Genomic DNA, 23,681 nt, shown 5'->3' on the forward strand with positions numbered 1-23,681 from the left:
ACACATGGACATGATTCTGTGAAATAGTAAGGTTTGGTGAATGGCAAAGTCAAACCAAGTGTATGCTGGCTTCATTGAGGAAGGGAACAATGAGAATGTGCAAAAGGGAAGCCAGTCTTACATATCAAGTTCCCAAGGGTGCCAAGCTGGGCTTGGAGTACAAATCTTAGGCAAGTATCTTGACAAAAAAATTGTCTTGCTCTCAAAGGGAAATTTCTCTATCAATATATTGCATTAGGTATTGGAATTGAAAAAAATCAGTAATTTTGGTAGAGAAAGAGGTTATTATGCAAGTCAGTCAGTGGAGAACGTTTTAGGTGTTTGTGGTGATGACCTGGAAGACTACATACTTACACCTATCTATTGAACAAGATTGTTCTCGGTACTGTATGTTAGGAATTATTAGACGAAGATCCAATTCTGGAACATTGACAAAAATTTAAACTGAATTATTAAGTAGCCTAACTTCTGAATATTAAGCCTTTGAGGGATACTAGAAGGAAAGCTTGCCAGGCTGCAAAAGCATACATCAGTCCCATCTATTCTTGTTGGCTCTGGGTACGATGCTTAATGAGCACAGTCAGTGATGTGAATTTTGACAGACCTAACATTAAATGAAAACAGAGTACTCCCTTAGCACTTCCTTAAGTTAAAGATTCATTTTACCCAAAGTTTGAAGATAAACTTTAGGGACCAAAGCCACTGTATCCATCCTGTTGCAGGTGGCCTCACACCCCTCTTAAAATTTCTGTAAGTCAGTTCTTATTTAGCTTTAATGAAATCATTTTAATGAGTAAATGGTAGACCTTGTTGTTTGGTATATTCAGGCCTCCTTTTATGTCTCATTATTGGTGAAGTAATTTATCTGGACCTAGTCCCCCATATAGTAAATGCATTACCACTAGAACTTTGTATGGTCTTCCTGGTTTCAGCCAACCATAGACAAGAAAGTTTGCCTTATTGTGTCCCATTAATTAAGAATTGCTGTGATCTTTGTTCTTGGTATAAGAAGACTAGTTATTGGACTGCATGTTAGAAAAAAGTTTAATGAAAAAACCAGTTATCAAATTTAGTGAAATATCAGTTGTCCTGTTTTTATATGTTAGAAACTTTACACTTGAAAATGCCATACATGAAATTCCAGTGATACATAGCATAACTAGGTTAGCGATGGCTTAAAGTTTTAAGCTGACAGTCCTTACTTTCAGTTTGTGTAATAAAGTTTATTGACGGAAACTTGCTTGATACAGGCGAGTACAATGTATTAAATATGTGAATTTAAAGTTTATAAATTAGGTTGATTTGTTGACTGACTAGCCTGTTCTCTTCAAGGCAATAACTTGTTTGCTAAGAAAACTACTTTGAATGTTTTTGTGATTCACTGGTAAAGCATTTTCTTAATGCTTATACAGCTGAGTATCCAGAGGATTAGATTCTCGTAGAATTTATGAAAATCTTAAACCTGTCATGACTACATGAAGAGTGATTTCATTGACACCTTAATGAAATGTTATCTCAAAATGTGGGAAAAGTGCGACTTTCTCTCATAACACTCACCTTCATATCGTAAGTTGGAGAAATCAAGATTTGTTCTTTAATTCAGCATAAAAATTATTGCAAATTTCCCCTACTATATTACTTGTGACAGAAAGCAACAGTTCATTTTGTTCAGTGTTTTCTGTAGTACCTAAAGCTGTTTAAATGGCTGCTATTAGCATAGGATTTTTTTCTCAGAATTTTATCCCTGTCCAGGTTTGTGTCCTGGTTAGAATATAGTTGTGGGAATTTATTTATCAAAAAAATCATATTAAGATATGAAGCTACAAAGGAACTTTAAGTACAATGTTGTGTACTTGATACTAGCAAAGAATAATTTGCTTTTTTTTTTTGTTTTTTTACAAGGTATGATTGTTTGTATGGAATTTTAACTATTGGTGAATGTGAACTACCAGTGAAATGATTTTTTCTTTTTATATAGGCAAGTGAACTGATTATAATCAATTGTATATTTGTTTTGCTGTTCAAATATATTTCATAGATTTTTTGTTACAAACTGAAGGGGTTTGAAATTGTTATATATTGTAAGTAATTGGTATTAAATATTGTACAATAGGTCTCAAGTCAAATGCAGTATCTGTATCAGTCGGAGATGCAGTTATTGTTGTGACTTTCAAACCATTCTTCAGCCATCATAGACTCTTATTGCATGTTGATAGTATAAGGAAAAAGCAGAGATTAAACTCCTAAAAATGATGTAGATAACATAGTTACTTTATCTAAGAAGTGAGATTTAATAAGAGAAGATGATGGCTCTAGGAATAGACACAGTGTCAAAAACTTTCTTCCTCTCCCTTTCAGTCACTATTGTAGATTTATTTTATCTCGGTGGATTTTGATTATTGGTGCATGTGCCCAGTCAGCCTCCTAAGGTACAAAAATCAACATGCCATTTTGTAAACCCAGGATCACAATCACATTTCTCAAATAAATAGTCCAGCTATGAATCTCATAGTTTCATTGGTTTCCTATGCATCTTTATTGATTTTGAGTGACAGGCAGATGCTGATTGTTGTTGACTTTTTCCAGTTGCTGCTGATTGCCATTGAAAATAAGTTTTGCTGTTGGTCTTCAGTCTTCTATTAAGGCCTTTAAAGGAAGGATGGTTGAACTTTATTGAGCAACTTTTCCTCATTTAGGTGTCGGTTACTTCATGATCAGTTTTGAATGAATTCACAATATTTGTAAGTAATTTTATGTTCTATTGTAGTGATTGTTGTAACAGCCCAGTTACAACCATTTACTCTAGAAGGCAGAATAATGGGGTAGAACATTAGTTAAAAGTAATGAAAATCACCTAGTTCTTGAGATTTTTCCCTTCACTATTTAACAGCCATAGCCACCATAAATCCTAGTGACAGTGTAGCTTGTTCAGGTCATGAAAATTGTTTGTGTGTTAGTCTTTATCAGTTTTGTGAATTACTGGTAACGTTAATTTCATACGAGTTATGTTCACGTAAACTTATAAAAGGTCACGCCCACAATTGCACAAATATGTAGTTCAAGAAAGGTGTAAAATTTCAAGTACAGTTCAACCTCTTAAGTCCAGGAACCTTGGGACCAGGCCAATGCCAGACCACAGAAATCCCAGAATATAGAATGCATCCCTAGAAAATGAAGCCCCAATGTAAATAGTCCTGCAAGCTAACTCCACATGCAAATAGCCTAGTTGCTGACCTAGTTCTGACACTGCTTATTATCTTTTTATTACTTATAATATTTTCACTTCATCATTTTACAACTTCATACTATACTTAATTTACACATTCGGCCTACATTCCCAAGTTAGCCTAACACAGGTAAACTTCAGTACTTTACTTTTCTCAGAATCTGCAAATATTATGTGACCTTCATCACCTAAATTTGCTATCTTCATAGTTATTTTTGTTAGTTTCTTCATTTATTTAGATTGTAGAGGGTAATGAGATGACATAACTAAAGAATAAATTTCAGCCTCACAGTGCATTTTAATGTAAACAAAGCACACTGCCATATATTGAGGAAAATGACCACTAAACTATTTGCTAATGAAAAAAATTTTCAAGCAAAGATAAAGATTTAAGCTTGCACTTTTTACTTCTAACGTCATCTGATGTCATGGGTGGCATATCGAATGGGTAAATATACAGCTATATAAAAGAAATTATCAAAACCGTATCACCTATTAAGTCTTTCAAGCAGCCAAAGAGTAAGGAATTCATGTGTTACCAAATCTCTCATTGTTTTGATTTAAATTCTGACTTGATAGAGCCTTTGTAAGTGGAATATTTAAAAAAATATATTTATGTATTCACTTTTTAAAGTTAATATCAAAAACATATATGAGTTCACACATTTTTATTACTATCAATTGTTTTATTACCACACAAAAAAAAAAAAAAAAAAAAAAAAAAAAAAAAAAAAAGAGAGAGAGAGAGAGAGAGATATGGCAATTCTTTGTTGTCGTGTCCAGCCAGGAAGTTGTAAACAATAGGTGGCACCAGCCACGCAACGAATTAACCCTCTTACGCCGACTGGACGTATTTTACGTCAACATTTTTTGTCTCCCGTGTGCCGACTGGACTTATTTTACGTCGACTTACAAAAGTTTTTTTTTAAAATTCGCGGAAAAATACTTATAGGCCTACCAGCCTAAAACTTTTGAATCACGCGCCTTGGGGGATGCTGGGAGTTCACGGATCAAGATGTTGTTTTGTTTACAATCATTACGCAGGCGCGCAAGCGTGAATTTCTTTTCTTGCCGCACTAAAAAGTATCTGTGCACATCTCGGAAATTATTTTGTCACTTTGACATAATTTTTGTACCATTGTAAATTAGCCGTTACATGAAGTATTATATATGAAAATGTGCGCATTTTTATGTAGAATACAACAATAAAATACTCATGATTGTAGCTTTTATCAGTTTTGAGATATTTTTATATAAATAACGATAATTGCCAAAATTTCAACCTTCGGTCAACTTTGACTCTACCGAAATGGTCGAAAACGCAATTGTAAGCTAAAACGCTTATATTCTAGTAATATTCAATCATTTACCTTAATTTTGCAACTAATTGGAAGTCTCTAGCACAATATTTTGATTTATGGTGAATTTATCAAAAAACCTTTTTTCCTTACGTCCGCGCGTAACTCTTCCGAAAAAAAATCATACATGAGATTGTGGTAATGTTTGCACCATTTTAAAATTAGCCGTTATATAAAGTTTTATATATGGAAATGTGCGTAATTTCATGCACAATACAACTAAAAACAACCCATGGTTGTAGCTTTTATCAGTTTTGAGATATTTTCATATAAATAACGATAATTGCCAAAATTTCAACCTTCGGTCAACTTTGACTCTACCGAAATGGTCGAAAAACGCAATTGTAAGCTAAAACGCTTATATTCTAGTAATATTCAAGCATTTACCTTCATTTTGCAACAAATTGGAAGTCTCTAGCACAATATTTCAATTTATGGTGAAATTTGTTATGAAAAAAATAACATTTTCCTTCTTCGTCCGCGCGGTAACTTCCGAAAAAATCATACCGTGCGAATTGGTGGTAAGTGTTTGCCACCATTTTAAAGAATTAGCCGTTACAATAAATTTTAGTTTTTATATATGAAAATGTTGTGCAATTTTCCAATGTAGAATACAACAAAAAATAATTGAAGGTTGTAGCTTTTCTCATTTTTCGAAAAATATTTGTATATAAATCACGATAAATAGAAAAAAAACCACATTCGGTCAACTTTGACTCTACCGAAATGGTCGAAAAACGCAATTGTAAGCTAAAACTCTTACAGTCTAGTAATATTCAGTCATTTATCTTCGTCTTGAAACAAATTCGAAGTCTCTAGCAAAATATTTAGATTTATGGTGAATTTAAAAAAAAATCTTTCCTTCCCTCCGCGCGCGGATTCTCCGCCACAAATCTCCGAAATATGTACGTCCCATTCTTGGAATATTTGCTCCGTTTCATATTAGGCATTTCATAGAGTTTTATATATGAAAATGTGCGCAATTTCATGTAGAATAAAACTAAAAATATTTGAAGGTTGTAGCTTTTCTTATTTCCAAAATAATTGCATATAAAAAATATATATATATAAAAAAATTCGACATTCGGTCAACTTTAACTCGTCAGATATGGTCGAAAACTGCAATTGTAAGCTAATACTCTTACAGTATAGTAATATTCAATCATTTGTCTTCATTTTGAAAGAAATTGGAAGTCTCTAGGACAATATTTAGATTTATGGTGAATTTTTGAAAAATATTTGTATACGTCCGCGCGTTACGAATTCATGCATTATTTTGTGATAATATTTTCTCTGTGTTGCTTTTATCATTTTACAATGTGTTATATACCAAAATGATCGCAATTTTTTGAAAAAAAATATTTTTTCCACTTCCGCGTTCACTCCGAAACCCCTCAGGCGCACGGGAGACAATTTTTTATTTACCGCTCCGGCGTAAGAGGGTTAATGGCGGCTGATTCAAAATCAGGTCGAACCATGGGAGTTCCCAGACCACAGAATGCCGGTTTTAAGAGATTCAACTGTATTTAGAATTTGGAATAAGCATTGGTTACTCTGAGGCTCTTAAACATAGATTATGCATGTCTTGATACTTATGAAAAGATTGCAGTTAAAATAGTAACTTGTTATAAAAATATATTAATTCTGATCCTCTAAAGAATAATTATTACTACATTTCTACCCTTGGTCTTTACGTATGGAAATACCTTCAGTGTGGCTGGAAACCTGCCATTCAGTTCTAACAAGGTTGATAAGTATTATTTAACCACTGGATGGTTTGGTGGGGGGTCTTGCCCTCCTGTCCAGCGATTCATTCACTTGCCTTCTGGTCATCTGAGCTGCAACTATCCGTTTCTGCTCTGGCTGCCAGCTGGTTTTCTTCATTCGCACACGATCCTGGTTTTTCTCTGGTCATTTTTTTCTGTGATAATCTAACTTACTGCTGTTTTGCTAGTAATGCAAACCCATGAGTCACTTTGACCTAAGGAGGGGAAGCCTTGTGTCATGTAGTATTGACCAACAGGGGATGTCCCTTTCAAGCACTGTCTCTCCCCTCTGGAATTTGATTCTCACATATGCAGTCATGCACAAGAGGAACGCTTCCTGCATGTCGTTGAAAGGTTACACGCATCTGGTGATGCCAAAGGTTGCCAGTCCATCTGGTTCCTTCCTTCCTCCCGTGGAACTGCCCCTTGGATGACAACTCACAGGCCGTCTGTTCGTTCAAGGCGGGGCGAAATCCCCCTCAGAGCAAAGGGAGAGAGCCTCGACTAAACCCGACTTTTTCAGGATTGGAGGAGATTCATCGTTTATTGGGGAATCTTATGGAACTCTGGCCCTCTGCTCTCCTGGGGAGCCTTTGTTCTGGGGGTTGATTACCCATCTCGGTGCCTCTGTGATGACTCCTGCTTCTCTAACTGTGACTCATGATCATGAACCCCATGTTGATCCCGTCAACCAGCCTTCTTCCATGCTCTCCCATGTCCACAGACACGGGAACCATGCCACAGATTCTCCTCCCCTGACGCAGGAGCAACAGGTGGACAGGCATACAATGATACCTGTGTCACCAAGACTGGTCTCCAGAAGTCACCCTCTGGGCTCTGTATAGAACCTTCTTCCTCTGCAACTGTTGCATGGGGGCTCAAAGACTGCTGCGCATACATGGTTCTCCACAGAGACCTGCGTCACTGAAGGTACATTGGTTTCTATGGAATCCTGTGTTCCATGACATCTCTGAGTGCTCATGGTCTGCAGCCTATCAAACCCCTATCCAAATGAGAGAGAATGAGCCCACAGCATGTAGGCACTACCTCAGCCCCTGCATGTTCCCGCAAGGAAACTGCGCCAGGGTTCCAAGAAGGTGAAGTTGGCCCACGGGCCACTTAACTGGGAAAGCAATGAAGCTCCCCGTTCAATCTTTGCTGGTAGAGGCCACAGCCTCAGAGAAGACAGCATGTCTGTGGAATAGACCTGTTCATTCCCAAATGAGCATTCTCGTTTGCGTGAACGCATCTGCTCTCCAGACCCATGCGGCAATCGTTACTACAGGTTGATGACCGTTCAGGGCCTTCCTTTCCTGTTGGCACTTCGACAGATCCACAAAGAGTCCTACACCCCTATCATCTGTCCCCTCACCCTCCTGGGGTTATACCGGGAGAGTGAGTTGGACAGGTCTTGGAAGTGTTCACCTTACCATTCCAATCCTAGGATTGGAACAGTCATATGCTCTAGTGGTGCAGAGGAGATCAGGGGGTTCTGATGGGGGTCTCTCTCCTGCGAGGAGGACTGTGACCTGAAGGGGCTTGAGGGTCCTTTTTTCCTCAGGACATAGGAACTATAGTGGACCTGTGAAGATCGTGAAAAACTGATCCGTCAGTATACGGCTCTCGGAGAAGAGACCATTGCCACTCCCGTGGATCATCCTTCTGCCCTCGAAGCTTTCTGGGGACCACACAAGGAACCCAAGGCTTCATTGGGCCTGCCTTGGTTCGATCTTGCCCAAGGGATTCTGGACCAAGTGAGTCTCTGGTATCTTGGTAGGAGAACTCACTTGTTCTTGGTGACCAAACAGGTTGACCCGGACCTGTGGAAGTCATGACAGATTGGTCTTCAGGCTTTTACAGCCATCTATTTCTCATTGAGAAAGCAACAGAGGGTTAGAGACTGGCCATAGACCTCTTTTCCTTGAACCAATTAGTTTGTCAGACTCGGTTCACAATGGAAACGACACATTCACCACTTGCAGCCATTAGGGAGTCCGATTTCTTGCTTACAGTGTACCTGAAGGATGCATACTTCCAAATACCTGTCCATCAGTCCTCCTGCAAGTACCTCCGCTTTATCCTTAGGGAGACTGTATACCAGTTCAAGGCACTCTTGTTTCAGGCTCTCAGCCACTCCCCAGGTGTTTATGCAAGTGTTCACCTTGGTGTCGACTTAGGCTCATTCGCACGGGATACGTCTTCTGAGGTATCTTGACAATTGGCTAGTCCTGGTGAGCTCTTGTTCACAGTTGCTTCAGGATAGGGATCAACTTCTCGAGCTGTCGCAGCCTTGGAGTTGTAATAAACTTTGAAAACTCTGATCTCATACCCAAGCAGAGGATAATGTATCTGTGTGTATCGGCAAGTTCAGGGAGGTCACGCAGTCAGTCGTTCCTGTCTCGGCAGGACCAAAACCATGGCTGTGGCAAGTCGTTCTTGTTCACCTGTCATCTTTGGAGAAGCTGGTCCCTCATGGGTGGTTTTGCCTTCGTTCCCTTCAGTGGAGAATGAGGGAGTTCTGGTCAGAAAAACCTGTACCTTCCCATTCCTCTACCTTGAACTAGGAGTGTCTCCACATACCCCCTCCCCAGGATCCAGAGAACTGGTTTGCTAACGTGATTAATGTAAGACCTTTTCTGTTCAGGTAGCTGTGCAAGCCCCTACCCACTAGAGATTACTATGACCAGGTATCACTCATTTTTTTTTTAATATAAAGATAAGTTTCTTTTATTAAAAATAATCTCCATTTAAGACTTTCAACTTTCACTTTAATGCTAAGTTGAGCCACTGGGGCCATGAGTTATCAAAGGAAGTTTAGAGAACATGAAATTATCCAGTAATGAGGATAAAAACAAAACCATTTCAATCTTAAGTATTATTGTTTTGATTTGATTCATTTAACAAAACAGAACAAATAACTTCCTTATATCCTTTCAGTATTGGTTTATTAGTTTTAAAAAATTTACTTTTCATGCTTTGGCAATCATTATTTTTCTTGTTATTTATTCCGATAATTTTATTTAAATATTTCATTGTAGAATATGCTGAAATTTTATTAAAAACACTAATTACATAATTGAGAACTCAACCTCAGACAATTCTAATTCATGAATTGACGACTTTATGCAATCTTCATCTTCCCATAAAGTTTCGCCATGAGCTGCAATAAATCTTTCTCATAAGAGATATCCGAGACATAAAATAATCAGAAGGTTGCACATGTATTCTGCCTTTGTTGGTGTTCCCAACCAAGAATTTTCCGATTAATTGCATTCCGATGCTTTAACCCCTAAATTAGGATATTTCAGTGAAAATTTCTTGATATATCCAGCAGAGTAGCGAAGAGACTTCTGTTATGTCAGAAATTTACTTATCACATTTGCCTTCCTCATTCTCAGGCAGATTCAATTCTTTACTAAACTTGTCCATAATGCCTTCATTTTCAGTTTCAAGTTCACTGGTAATATTTCTAAAGAAAATTCTAGTCGGGCACAGCTCTGCTGACAGTTCTCTTTGTGTTCTGTTTTGCACAAGCAAATGACAAGTGCCCATTTAGTACATCAAATTCATCTTTACATTCAATGGGAGCTTTGTCACTTAACATTGCAACGTCCTTCACCAACAAATACTTCTCAAGCAAAATTTAAAACTTAACAAATTTGGATTGCCATGTGTTCCATTGATTTGACATATGCAACCATAGAAGTGTTCCAAGAGAACTTGATTATAATCGCCTTGTAGGTATGAATTTAACACTATATAATTCATTGAGCATTACATGAAGATCTATTAAGCGTCTTGCTTGACAGTTACTCCTTGTTGAAGCCTATTACTACAGGCAGATAAATCATGAATTTGCTACTCTCATGGTTTTCATGGTATTTACTGTATAATTTTTTTATGCTTTCCTCATAACTTATCACCAAAGCATTTCTTGATACTTTGTCACCAAATATTGAAGAAGAATTCATAAAATCTAACCATTTATCAACAAGATAAATGAAATTTACAGTTTCTTGCAACTTCCATCTCGCACCTTGAACCCTGGATTAACAAAATAATTCCTAATAATCTGATAAATGAGGAGGATCTACAAATATGAAAACTTCTCTATCTGCACACAGATTTTTGAAAGAATTTTTCAGTGATCCCACTGATATTTCCAAATTTTTCCAGACATGAAGATTACAGGACCCTAAATCATGAACCAATGCAACAACATAATAGTAACATTTGATCTGGGTTCAGCGCCTCAGTGGCATGGTTGGTATGGTGTTAGCGTGCCACCTCGGTGGCCACAAGTTTGATTCTCAAGCATTCCATTTAGGAGTGAGAGGTGTGTATTTCTGGTGATAGAAGTTCACTCTTGACGTGGTTTGGAAGTCACATAAAACCGTTGGTCCCGTTGCTGAATAACCACTGGTTCCAAGCAACGTAAAAATACCATACAAACAAACAGTTTCCCTGCAAATAAAAGAAACATGTAAACCTAAAGACTTTACTTTTCTTTTTGTGTTAAGACATCCAAAATCTATGCAATTGTTCAGCATTGTGCTGACAATTTTTTAACAGAGTTTGAGCAGGAAAAATGTTTTCACAGTGATGTTTACCACAAAAAGAAATGTTTGCAAATGAGGCATTGTACAAGACAACTGGTATTTATATGCTGGAATCCTACGCATATTATAAGTCAACACAAAGAAGTCACTAGGGACAGGATAAATGTAGAATAGAAAAAAAAATATTGTGGGTTGCATTTTAAGCCAAATCTTTGACCTAGGTTTTCTTAGCATGAGCCCAGTCGAGGTATAGGGGCTCACATGAACTCGTTATCCTACCCGTTCAGATTCTGACCTGCGCATTAGCAGACCTGTTCTCTAGATCCTGCCCCTCCCACTATGCTTTTGTTCTCGGATGCATCGAGAGAGAGACTGGGTGCACAACTGGAAGAGTTGCTAGATTCCAGGGTGCGTAGGAAGGTAATTTAAGGGTCGAATCGGAAAAAAAATGTGTAACCAGATAATTCCTTCACCAATGTGTTCTGACAGGTCCCTAGTATTACCAAAAAAACAACGTTTGGGGGCCCTAGCAAAATTTTTAAGGGGCAAAATACCCCCAAAATAGCAAATTTTTTACTTTTTCGCATTATACTCCTATAATGTGCATTTTTCAGAGAATATTATTATACACAAACTTAAAGTAGATAAAATGATATTTCTAATAATATATAATGTATACTTTGCTTTCTTAGTATAGTACCTATGATTCAACAAAGGTTGATGTTAAAACCCTGAAAATGCATTTTTTCCAAATTTTCTTTTTTAATTTTATAAATGGGCATTTTTTAAAAATATTTTTGCTGCACTGTTAAAATATAACTTTTTTGATATATTGGTGTATAATAATATATATCTTACTCAATTTGTGAAGGTGGTATTATTCGAAAAGGTTCCCATTTAAACTCCATAAAGGAAGGGAATCAAAGGGTCAACCAGAAAATAGTTTGTAACCAAATAATTCCTTCACCAATGTGTCCTGATAGGTCCCTAGCATTACAAAAAAAAAACACCCTAACGTCTGGGGCCTGTAGATCTCAATGATTTTACATTTTTGCTTTCATATATACATACTCCTAAACTATACATTTTATGAAAAACATTATATAGAAAATTATTAGATTAGATTGCTTTTCTAATGATATATAATGAGGAAAATGTATTTGGTGGTATTAGTATGCATGTTTTCTGAATTTTGTCTTTCAGTTGTCTTTCAACCTTTTTAATAGGCATTTTCTAAAAACACCGTCGGTGCACTATTAATATTGTCTCTATAAGTTGTTTGTATAATGGTGTATAATAATGTTCATTTTACTCAGTTTATGAAGGTGGTACCACACAGTTTGGGAAATGTTGCCAGTGAATTTCTATAAGTGGGCTACATTCATGTTCGATATATGAGATGAATATAAAAGTTTTCCACACTTCAAATAATTTATATGAATAAGATAATAGTCTTTTTGACCATAGCGAATTCTTAGAATGGAAATCGTGAGAGTAGCGCACTTATGGAACTTCATTGGGAACGTTTTCAAAACCTTGCAGTACCACCTTCACAAATTGAGTGAAATATACATTAGGATTTCATTTTACTCCATTATACAGACAACATATAGAGACAAGGTTATATACAGTGGTACCTCGTTTGTCAAATGTTTCTTATGTCGAACTTTCCGTTTTTTGAACAAAATTTTCAAGAAAATTTGTATCGTTTGTCGAACAAATGCTCGTACTTTGAACTGACCATTTATCTAGTTTATGGTACTTGTATTCGACAGCCTACTGGGTCTTACAAGATTAACTGCATTAAATTTATTTTTTTTATTTACAATATATAGTTAATGATAACAATATTCGACAAAATAAATAGAAATATAATGCATTTAATATAAAATTTAGCTTTCAATATAACATTTAGCATAAAAGATTTATAGAATCGTACGTAACCGTGGTGACGTCACGCCCAGCGGACTTGAGACTGAACGAAGAAGCGTTGACATGTTGAGGAGAGGAGAAGAGAGAGTGAAAATATTACTGTTTGGTTGTAAAAGCAGTAACAATTCACATAAAAAGTGAATTTCCCAATAACTGTAACGTAATGATAAAATATGAAAACAATCAAATGCAATACAGAAAAAAAAGTTAATTGAGCCAGTGTTCGGCAAGCCGAGTGAGGCAGCCTAGTTGAATGATATTAACAAAACAGTAAATGAAAGAGCAGAGCTTTTCACAATAAAATTTAGCACAAATGATTAACAAAATTATTCGTCATTGCAGTGATACACCTGAGGTAGAGTGAGGAAGCGTTTATATTTTTAAGAAATATTGAATGAATGATATTAAGTTATCATGCGTCGTGGTATTGTTGAGGAGAGAAGAGACAGGAAAATATGTACGTAAAAGCAGTACCAATTCACATAAAAAATAATATGTTATTTCACAATAAATTTTAACAATGGTAAAATATGAAAACAATCAAATGCAATACAGAAAAAAAGTCTTAATTGACCCAGTGTTTGTTGCACTGAATGAGACTGTCTAGTTAAACAATGTTAACAAAACAGTAAATTAAAGAACAAAGCTTTTCACAATAAAATTTAGCACAAATGATTAACAAATCATTTGTCATTGTGGTGGTACACAGCTAACTTGAGTAGAGGGAGGGAGCGTTTATATTTTTAAGGAATAATGAATGAATAAAATAAAAAAAAAATTAAAATGATTACACATGAAAACAAATGCAATACAGTAAAAAAAAAACTTTCTCGAGTCAGTGTTCGGTGAGATAGAGAGAAAGATAGAGGAGAAGAGAGGGAAGAACGGCTCTGCTTCCCATTGACTTATTAGCTGATCTGGGATGATTATTCACCCATTTCTTTCACTTACATTCGATCTTCCCAAATCACTTTTATTTTTGTTACGGTAAAATTCCAATCTAGTGGCAATAGCTTTTTACAATTTTTTTACTATGTACTGTAAAATTAACTCAGCTCTGTAATAAACAAACTGGCAGTGCTTTCAGCTTCTGCATGCCTTCGATTGTTTGTTTAAGCGGCTTCCTTGTGACAAGTTATTTTATCCCTCTTTCCTTTTCTTGCATTCTTTACTTATTACTTATTTGTTTGCAAATCCTCACGTTTACTTTAAAGTCTGCCGTTTGCTAACAGTAAGTTGATGTATTGTGGCATGATTAATCTCTTTCGTGCACTTTAGATCCAAGTGTAAACAGGCTGATTACTTTCTTTCTCTCTCTCTCTCTCTCTTTCTCTCTCTCAGACACCACACGATCAGATACACACACTATCAATTCCTTTGATTATCTTTGTACCTAATATGTGAATAAAATTGATTTTGTTATCAACCTTTGCATACTCCAACCAATTCGGTTTGGTCAATGGGTTCCCATCCCTCCCCCCTCCATCTCTCAGCCTGTCGGCGCCATTTTTACCAAACAGTTTGTAAATCGTATACAGAAAAAATAAAATTTAGAAAATTTTACTTCATATAACGTACTGTTTCACTTTACACTCTTAATTTAACTTTTTAACACATTAGTAATAGAAAAAATTTTAAGAGGGGGACTTTTTGGGTTTGCTGGAACAAATTATCCTGATTCCCTTTATTTTCTTATGGGGACATTTGTTTCATATTTCAAACAAATCGTACTTCGAACAGCCTTCTGGAATGGATTAAGTTCGAAGTACAAGGTACTACTGTATTAATAGTGCAACGAAGCTATTTTTAGAAAATGCATATTAGAAAGGCATTTTCAGGGTTTTAATATCAACATTTGTCAAATCATAGTTGCTGTACTAATACTACAAAGTATACATCATTATATATCATTAGAAAGTTAATTTAATCTACTTTAATTTTGTATATAATGATTTTTTCGATAAAATGTAGTTTAGGAGTATAACGTGGAAATGTAAAAAAATTGCGATCTCGGGTGGGTTTTTGCCCCATAAAAATTTTGCTAGGGTCCCCAGATGTTAGGGTTTTTTTGGGGGGTGATATTAGGGACCTCTCAAAACGCATTTGTGAAGGAATTATTTGGTTACAAAGGATTTCCCAGTTTGATCCTTAGATTCCCTTCCTATATGGAGTTTAATTAGGAACCCTTTTCAAACCATACCACCTTCACAAATTGAGTAAGATATACATATCATTATACACCATTATATAGAAAGTTTGTTTGTTTATTTTAATAGTGAAACTAAAATATTTTAAGAAAATTCAGAAAAATGCATTTTCAGGGTTTTAACATCAACATTTGTTGAATCATAGGTACTATACTAACAAAGCAAAGTATACCCCATTATATATCATCAGACAAGTAATTTTATCTATTAAAATTTGGTATATAATGTTCTCGATAAAGTCCATAATTTAGAAGTATATAAGGCTTAAATGTAAAAAAACTGTGATTTTAGAGGGTTTTTGCCCCCTAAAAATTTTGCTAGGGGCCATGGACTTAAGGTTTTTTTTTTTGGTAATACTATAAGGGTTTGTTTTTTCTGGTAATACTAGGGACCTATCAGAACATGTTGGTGAAGGAATTATTTGGTTACAAAATTTTTCCCGGTTTGGCCAGTTCTGATGCTAAAATTTCCTTACTAGTGGAATTAGAATGACAAGTACCTTCACATCAGTATCCTAGAATTCAAGGCAGCCTTCTTAGTTCTCCAGAGTTTCGTGATCCAGTGATGAGGCACTCTGTGGTACTGATGAGCGATAATACCACGGTACAGTGGCATATGTCAACAAGCAGCAGGGATTAGTGTCTCTGCAGTTTCATGAGTTGATGGTGCAGGTGCATGAGTGTGCAGTAGCACACTGGAGTTATCAGCCAGGTATATTCCAGGCAAGAGGAATACAGTGGCAGAAAAACTCAGTTGCCAGGATCAAGTGATGACAGTGGTCCCAACACCCAGACATCGTGGAAAGATTGTTAAACCTTTGGGGACGCCCAATGATAGACCTTTTTGCAACAAGGCAACACAGGAAGCTTGTTGGTGTTCTGCTTAGTCATCCCTTACCCATGAACAGCAGCAAAAGACGCCTTTCAATATCCATGGAACAATCTTGATGCATATGTTTTTCCTCCGTTCTGTCTGATTTGTCTGGTGTTCAACTAGGTAATGTTCACCCTGAATCTGCAGATAACCTTGATGGTTCCCAAGTGGCCACATGCCGACTGGTACCCGGACCTGCCAGCTCTACAATCCAAGGCATCGAGAGAGATTCCTCCCTGGCACAACCTCCTTTACCAACCACACGTCGAGAAGATTTTCTTGTTGAGCAGTGACAGAGATGTTTGGATACCTTTGCAATTCCTCTGGGAAATATGCCATCTTCTATGATTGGTGTCATAGATGGTATCTCTCCGGTTGGAGCTACTTTTCAGTAGGTAGCAGATTTGCCGTTTTCCCTTACTGAGAGAAGCTACCCTCTGTTTCAGCTGTTAAGGGGTAGCAGGGCTGCTCTTGCCCCATTCTTACGTCTGAAAGGCGTTGATCTCTCCTCCTCGTGGGAGATCTCTACTGGCATGCTGATGAGAATCTTCAAAAAGTCTTGCCCTCGCAAGGAACTCAGGCCCCCTGAGTGGGATGTAACTCTAGTTCTTTGGAGCCTGACTCTTGCACCCTACAACCCCTCACAAGAGTCATTAGACAGGGATCTGACCCTCAAAACTGTCTTCTTGCTTGCCTTGGCATGGGCAAAGAGAGTAGATGAACTTATTGGACTGGTTTTTTATGTTAAGTACTCGAGGGCATGGGAAAGTCTGTTATGCTTGAATTTGTCCTGGAATTCATAGCAAAGACTCAATCTGGTCCTTGGCATCAGATATGAGTCCCTCTCGATCCCCTCGCTAGAGGACTTTGTTGATAATGATCCAGACGAGATGCTACTGTGTCCAGTTAGAGTGCTGCAGTAATACCTCAAGAGGACTTGACAACTCAGGCCTGGTGTTAGTACTAGCTCAACCAAGAAAGAAGTATTCAAGAACACCATTTCCTCTGGCTTCGTGAGGTGATCAAAAGACCATACTATCTACATCTACCGAAGATGGGGACAGTATCTTTCATGCCAGAGCTCACGAGGTACTGAAGGTAGGAGTGTGGTCACGACAGACCACATATACCTTCTTATACTTACAGGACGTTGCCCATAATTTTTTATTTTTTTTTATTTTTGTTCCTCGGGTCCTGTGGTGGCTGCTGAACAGTTTGTGTAGTTCATCCAGTTCCCCTTGCCGGACAGGTAGCATTTAACCTAAGATGTATGGTTACAAAACTGAGAGCAAAGGTGGGTGTGTGATTGGCCTTCTCCCTATCTCTCATTCTTCTCTCCCGACAGAAGAGGATCAGTGAGCAAACCTTCATTTGCTGAAATGGTCACGGAGGTAGTTGAATTACTTTCTGAGCACCCTTTCTATTATCTAATATATGTTAGTATAATAGGAGGAAATCCTACCCCCTCACTGGTAAGGGAGAGAGGGGTATACAGTAAACAAAGCTGTTGGATATCTATAGCTTATTGTCTCTTGGAAATAAAGGTTCATCTGGACCATTTTCGAATCAGTGATGCTTCTCAAACCCACTAATTCAAAAGGCCAAGAAGTCTGGCAGTTGAACACTCATAGGTTTGACAGATCAGAGGCATGGGACTCCTTCCTTTGCTCTACACAACCAGGAAGAAGGGCCCCAAGTGAGGCAAACCACCAGTTGGTTCAGAAGTTTACTCAGAGTCCTCCCACTAATAAGTCTTCCTTATGTAAAGACTTGGGGTTTTGTATTGGTGTAGGAGCAAATAAATTTTTAAGTAATTTGTAATTTTCCTAACATACAAACCTGAGGTCTTTACATATATGTACTGCCCACATCAAGCCGCTACTCATTGTGATACCCTGGCCAGAAGGTGGGCGAGTGCATCCCCAGACGAGAGGGTGGGATTCCCCACCCGACTGTCTGGTATTTAACTACCGAACAACCTTAAGAATTGAATGGCCGTTTACCAGCTGCAGTGAAGGTATTTCCATATGTAAAGACCTCAGGTTTGTGTACGAGGAAAAACTAAAAATCCCTTTTAAAATGTCATTATCCCTTTTTAGGGAAAGTTTTCTGCATGTGAAAAAATCAGGTAAATGAAAGAATGTTGAAAAAATGCTTTTATTTACAGAAAGTACTGTAAAATACTTTTTTTAATAAGTTGATACAGTATTCAGTTCATGCTTATTACAGTTTTAAATAATATACTGTTGAAGTAACCCCAACAAACTGAATATTTACACTTACTGACCTGTTTCCACCATGCAAATGTGGAAATATGTTGAAAAACACAAACTGAGGCTGTGGTGATTATTCAAAATTATTCTGGGACCAAGTCTCATTTCTAGACTCGTTTGGCTCACCTTAAGGAATTTGTCATTAAATTAGAGGTAAAAATTTAAGAAATGTAAAAGTTAACAAGTTGGATACCAAAGTAGAAGACCAAAAGGAATCGATGGAAAGAAATACTGAGGGGCAAAAGGTATGCTGTCAAGACCGAAGTACCTTCTACAGACACTGCCACACAAGGCAAACTACTATGAGATTCAGGGCCTCTGTAACACGGTTTTTTCGCAATAACTTTTTATCTATGCATTTCATAAATATAACGCTTATTCAGAATACATATTATATCAACACATAAATTTTGAGTATATTCTGCACTGCGTAGGTTGAATAAATTTGGTACTTATAATGTAAAAGTGACCTTTTTTGAAGACGGGCCAACTTACTCAGAGAAAAGGTTTCGAACGCACTCGTTACGTAACTTAAGACAGCATTTCTTCCCTCTTTCTCGATGGATGATTGGCTATATGTAACGAAGGCTAAACCTCTGGCAACAATGACATACAAATTTAAATACAAGCAAAGCAGTACACCTTTATGAACTCTGGAACCTCTCCACTGATAATTGTCATAATGAACAAACCAACAAAATAGGTTAATAAATACAAAAACACTTCGATTATTAGTCTAACTCCCAAAATAAGTTTCCAAAGAAATTACAGTCTACTTTATAGGTCACAATCAGATTGACAAGATGTAGGGAATAGTTGGTAATTATCAAAAACATAGTAGACAAGCTTGATTTGATAACTGCTATATCCAATGTCAAGCAATTTTTATTTATTGGCTATCTACCTATTTACTGAAAAAAATAGCCGGTACCGTATATTGGCTTTAAACCTTCACCAATAATTATCGTCAGAATGGTGATTTCATGAGGCTCCACCCACTTTCGCCTCGTTATAATTCAGGATAACACTGAAGGCTACCATGGGCATTGTTGGATTAGAAAATTTAACTTCTGGCTATAAAAACTCACTTCTCGAGTAGTTGTAAGAAGTGCTAAATGATCCTCAAGGATCCCAGCAGTTGGCCTTAACGTTTAATTCATGTATATTACTGCTATACTGTTGCGGCACTACTGCTACAGTAGTATTACTACGCTAGCACTGATACCCCACCCACATCTATGTATCGTTCCGCCATTCATAAAGTCTTTGGGTTTCAGAGCCGATGGAATTTCTGTCTGGTGGATGGGCGGGGCAACATTTAGTCAAAAGATGTTTGTTTACCTTGCTTACGTAATGAATGTTTTTCGACTCTTGGCTCGTAATCATTGGCCATGGCGTCGGCTAGATCATTTTTACTCTATAAAAATTAAAACTATCGGGTTTAGGTTATTAATAAAGCCGACAAAATTTGTGTGTGGTTGTAAAATATACATATGTCAACTTTCAGCTACATCCGATGCTTTGACAAGGAGCAAAGTCCAAAAAACCGTGTTACAGAGACCCTGAATCTCATAGTAAGTGTCTAAATCATATGGTGTCCAAGACATCCAGACCAGAGTACTACTAGAATGCTCCAAAACAGTAATCCTTGGGCAACTTTGGCTTAGTCATTTGCTTGCAGATTGTATTGAATTCACTAAGCAAGGGCCTACATGGCAAAGATTTGCATTCATTGGCTATTACTCCTGCTGTTTTCCATTCATACATTTAGGCCCATCAGTATTAAAAATGAAAGATGTGTCCACAGTATTTAATTGCATGTTCTTCAAAAGCAAAAAAGCCAGATTATGACAGTGCAGGCTATGTACTATAAGTCTGTTCAGGATAATAATCTACATCCATTGTCTCTGGCCCATATGAAAAAGGTAAGAGAAGGACTCAGAGAAGGTAATAATAGTTACAGAGGGGTATGCATAAAATATTTTAGGAAAAATATTGCAGAACTAGACCAGATAGGAATTTAAGGCTAGCAATGCACGAGAGAAATTTATCAGACATACAATGACACAAGGGGAAAGCCAGAACTTGAAAAGTTAAGGCTAAATAATTTTTGGAATATATGGAGGAGTCAAGATCTAAATATTGCTTGGTAATATTACAATATTAGTACTGCACTGTACCTCTCCCTGCATTAGGGAAGACATTGATTTCCACTTTATTAAACTACCCAAGGATCAGTTGTGTAGGGATTATATTGCCACGAATTCAAGTTCACCAAGAGTTAATAGGAGTGGCGTTAATTTGGAAACATTGAAGGGGGAATGGATTTAGACAGGACAGCTTATCTTCTGTTTGTTGTGGTTGACTAATGATTCTAATATAACGGCCAGCAGTTTTAGGATGGCCAAGGAGGGTAAGTAGTCCTAAGACTTACAATATGGGCAACTACCTTTGTAGTATATTAACAACACACAAAGACTAAATTAACAAGAACTTCGAATATAACAAGCATTTAAGGTAAATACAGTTTGTGACATATGGATGAATGGGCAAAAGTATTTTTGATGTGATGAAATGACAAACAAACCAAGAACACCAAGAGTAAAGTTAAAATGGTTAAATCCTAGTCATTAAAACTTAATTGTGACCATAATGAACAGCGGAAAGGGCATCTGTGTTTCCTACAGAAGTATGTAATAAATTATTAAAATTGAACTATGTTATGTCACTGACTTTTCAAGTCTTTGCTACCAGTTCATCTGGATCCTGGTTTACAGTACATAAGACATGTATAGTAACAGTATACTTCATGGATGACTAGTGTAAAATGTGATGCATTGGATAAATATGCTGCAGGTGTAATACCATTTAAACCTTGTTCCTAACGAAGATGTTCCACCCTAACAGTAGCAGTTTGTGAAAATAAAAAAAAAACCTAATGTTTAGTCGTCAAAAATTTCCTGTGCAGATTTTTGTAATTTCTGGCAACTGACTTGTTATACAAATCATTCAGAATTGGCAAAAAAATAAAATTCATGAAAATGCAATTCGAAATTATTGTGTACATATTTAAATTACTTTAAAATCAAGAGAATAGAATATTTACATTACATCAGAGAAGAGATCTGAAGTATCACAGAGTTATGAATTAAAAGTACATTATAAAAAAAGTTTAAAGAACTGTTCTCCTCTTGACTTAGCAAGTATAATTGCTGTGAGAAACTTCATTACTGGTCTGTTTTAAAAATGTATTTCTACTGCCAAAACAGGTTTTTACAGTTTTCAGCTCATATTATTTCTTATCCAAGGCATAAAATGTGTTAATCTTGTGTAAACCCCTGGATAACCAGGTTCTGCACATCTGTTGCCAAATGATACCAAACCTATTTGAGTCCACTTCCCTTCCGCATAGAGCTGCAAGGGTCCACCACTGTCTCCCTGCAAGGACAGAAATGTATTATAAAAAATATTAAATTTTAAATTGACGACATAGCTTCTTTTTATTATGTATCCATATGAATTACAAATCTGTGCTAAGTTTCTCGCTGGACGAGTGGTTTTTGAGCTCGGCTGCCAATCCGGTAGTCCGAAGTTCGAATCCCGGCTCGGCCAACGCGGAATCAGAGGAATTTGTTTCTGGTGACAGAAATTCATTTCTCGATATAGTATGGTTCGGATCCCACAATAAGCTGTAGGTCCCGTTACTAGGTGACCAATTGGTTCCTAGCCACGTAAAAATATCTAATCCTTCGGGCCAGCCCTAGGAGAGCTGTTAATCAGCTCAGTGGTCTGGTAAAACTAAGATACGTATACTTAACTTTTAACAAACCTCTGCTTTGACATGGAATACCATGCTCTGCCATTTAGCACATGCATAAGCTGGAAACCCAAAGTAACCAGGGTAGTTGATTTTCCAACTGTAAATTGGCAGTTGTGGTTAGAGTAACGAAACTAATTCTTTACTAGGGGAAGACTGGATAGTAGTTCATGCCATTCTCATGTGTTGTCACTCTTGTGGTCAGATAGGTCCTTCTGGCTGGTTGAGGTGATCCACCAAGGATATAGTACATAGTTATTTTGAGAGGTACCAAGAGTTAATACTTTGAATATCTACTTTCATTCTTATCAGGAAAACAAGCCTGCTTGCAATCATCGTAAGTGTTTCAACAGGTTTCACAGATAGTGATTTTTTTTGTATACTTTGTTAATGGTCATAATTATTGGAACCAAGGTAACCAGAGTGTCAGGGTCAGTGTTGGATAGAAACTTCCTCACTGAGATTGAAAGGCACACTCTTCAAGTAGGGGAGTCAGTGAAGCACTATGTGGGAGAGACTAAGCAACCAGTACAGGAATTAAAGTTTTTCATTACTTTGCACTTGGTAATCAGGAATTACATGAGGCATGTGGATAAAATGTCATAACTTTTTTTCCCTTACAGGATGCTGTTCATCAGCGCAATGTCTCCTCATAATCATAATCCAGGCTTATTTAGAAAGTAATGTAATACTGAGAGCCAAAGTCTCCTAACACTTTAAGTAACCCTTTGAGTGGCAGTCTGACCAATAACACTATTTCTAAAGGAGGTAACTGTAGAATGGAGTAGTATTATTACTCTAACTTGTTAGCAAGAAGTAAAGCATGGAGGCAGGGGAGCAAAAGCAGATTCAGGCCATGTTCTCCAATTTAGGTGCATTTCTGTGCACATAGGTACAAATGTGTGGCAGGGCTTGCATTAATTCCGTGATAACATTAGATCAGCAGCATTGTTGTTGGAAGAATATACTTTGGTGTAAACAAAAAAACTTGTAGTTGGGAACCAACTGTATTTTTCCAAGGGCCATCTCAAAAGATAGTCTTTTAGACTATCAGAGACTCGGTAAGACAATTGTAAAAGATCAGAAACAATTTGAGATGGCTGGCCTTAATCTGCGACATCAAACAATTTCAGAGGGACATTACTAATACCCAGAATATCAGGAAAGTATAACATAGTTGAAAGATTCCTTTGAATGACCCAGAAAGTTTTTCCATTTTTGGTTGCTTCAACTTTAGGATGCACGTGGGTCCAACAAAACAATACAAACAAATCCATTTTTTCCACCATCTAGGCAATGTTGAGGCACACTTTCTCTCCTTTCTTATGAAGTGTGTTATCCAAAGAGGCGCATAAAATCCAGAGGAAAGTTACTATATCCTATTTTCATCATTGTGAAACCGGGAAGGGTATTACATTAATGTAATTTTCCTCCTGACCTCACCCCCAAAGAAATTTGTATGCCACCTAGTTCCTGCACAAGCTCCACTTAACACTTAAGAGCCAGGCTAAAAAATCAATATGCATTACCCCAGGCTATGTAAACTTTGAGATCAGTACAACATAATGGAAAGAGCAAGATATGCAAATGCACAAGGTGTTAAGAAAAAAAATGTAAAATATTTTCCCTACCTTCTACTTGAAGTTGAAAATGATATATTTACAATTCCT

The 23,681-nt window shown here is 37.0% G+C and overlaps 1 protein-coding gene across 1 annotated transcript in view; it reads right to left on the bottom strand.

Moving 5' to 3' along the window:
* Positions 1-18,064: 18,064 nt before the first annotated feature.
* LOC135213601 (uncharacterized) overlaps positions 18,065-23,681 on the bottom strand; it is a 57,253-nt gene continuing 51,636 nt past the window's right edge. Inside the window, exon 10 of the mRNA XM_064247620.1 lies at positions 18,065-21,632. Within this exon, the coding sequence (XP_064103690.1) occupies positions 21,477-21,632 (156 nt within the window). The 3' untranslated portion in view covers positions 18,065-21,476. The remainder of the gene's footprint in view (positions 21,633-23,681) is intronic.

The sequence above is a fragment of the Macrobrachium nipponense genome, chromosome 43 (assembly GCF_015104395.2).
Source record: "Macrobrachium nipponense isolate FS-2020 chromosome 43, ASM1510439v2, whole genome shotgun sequence".
In the NCBI taxonomy this organism is placed as follows: domain Eukaryota; kingdom Metazoa; phylum Arthropoda; class Malacostraca; order Decapoda; family Palaemonidae; genus Macrobrachium; species Macrobrachium nipponense.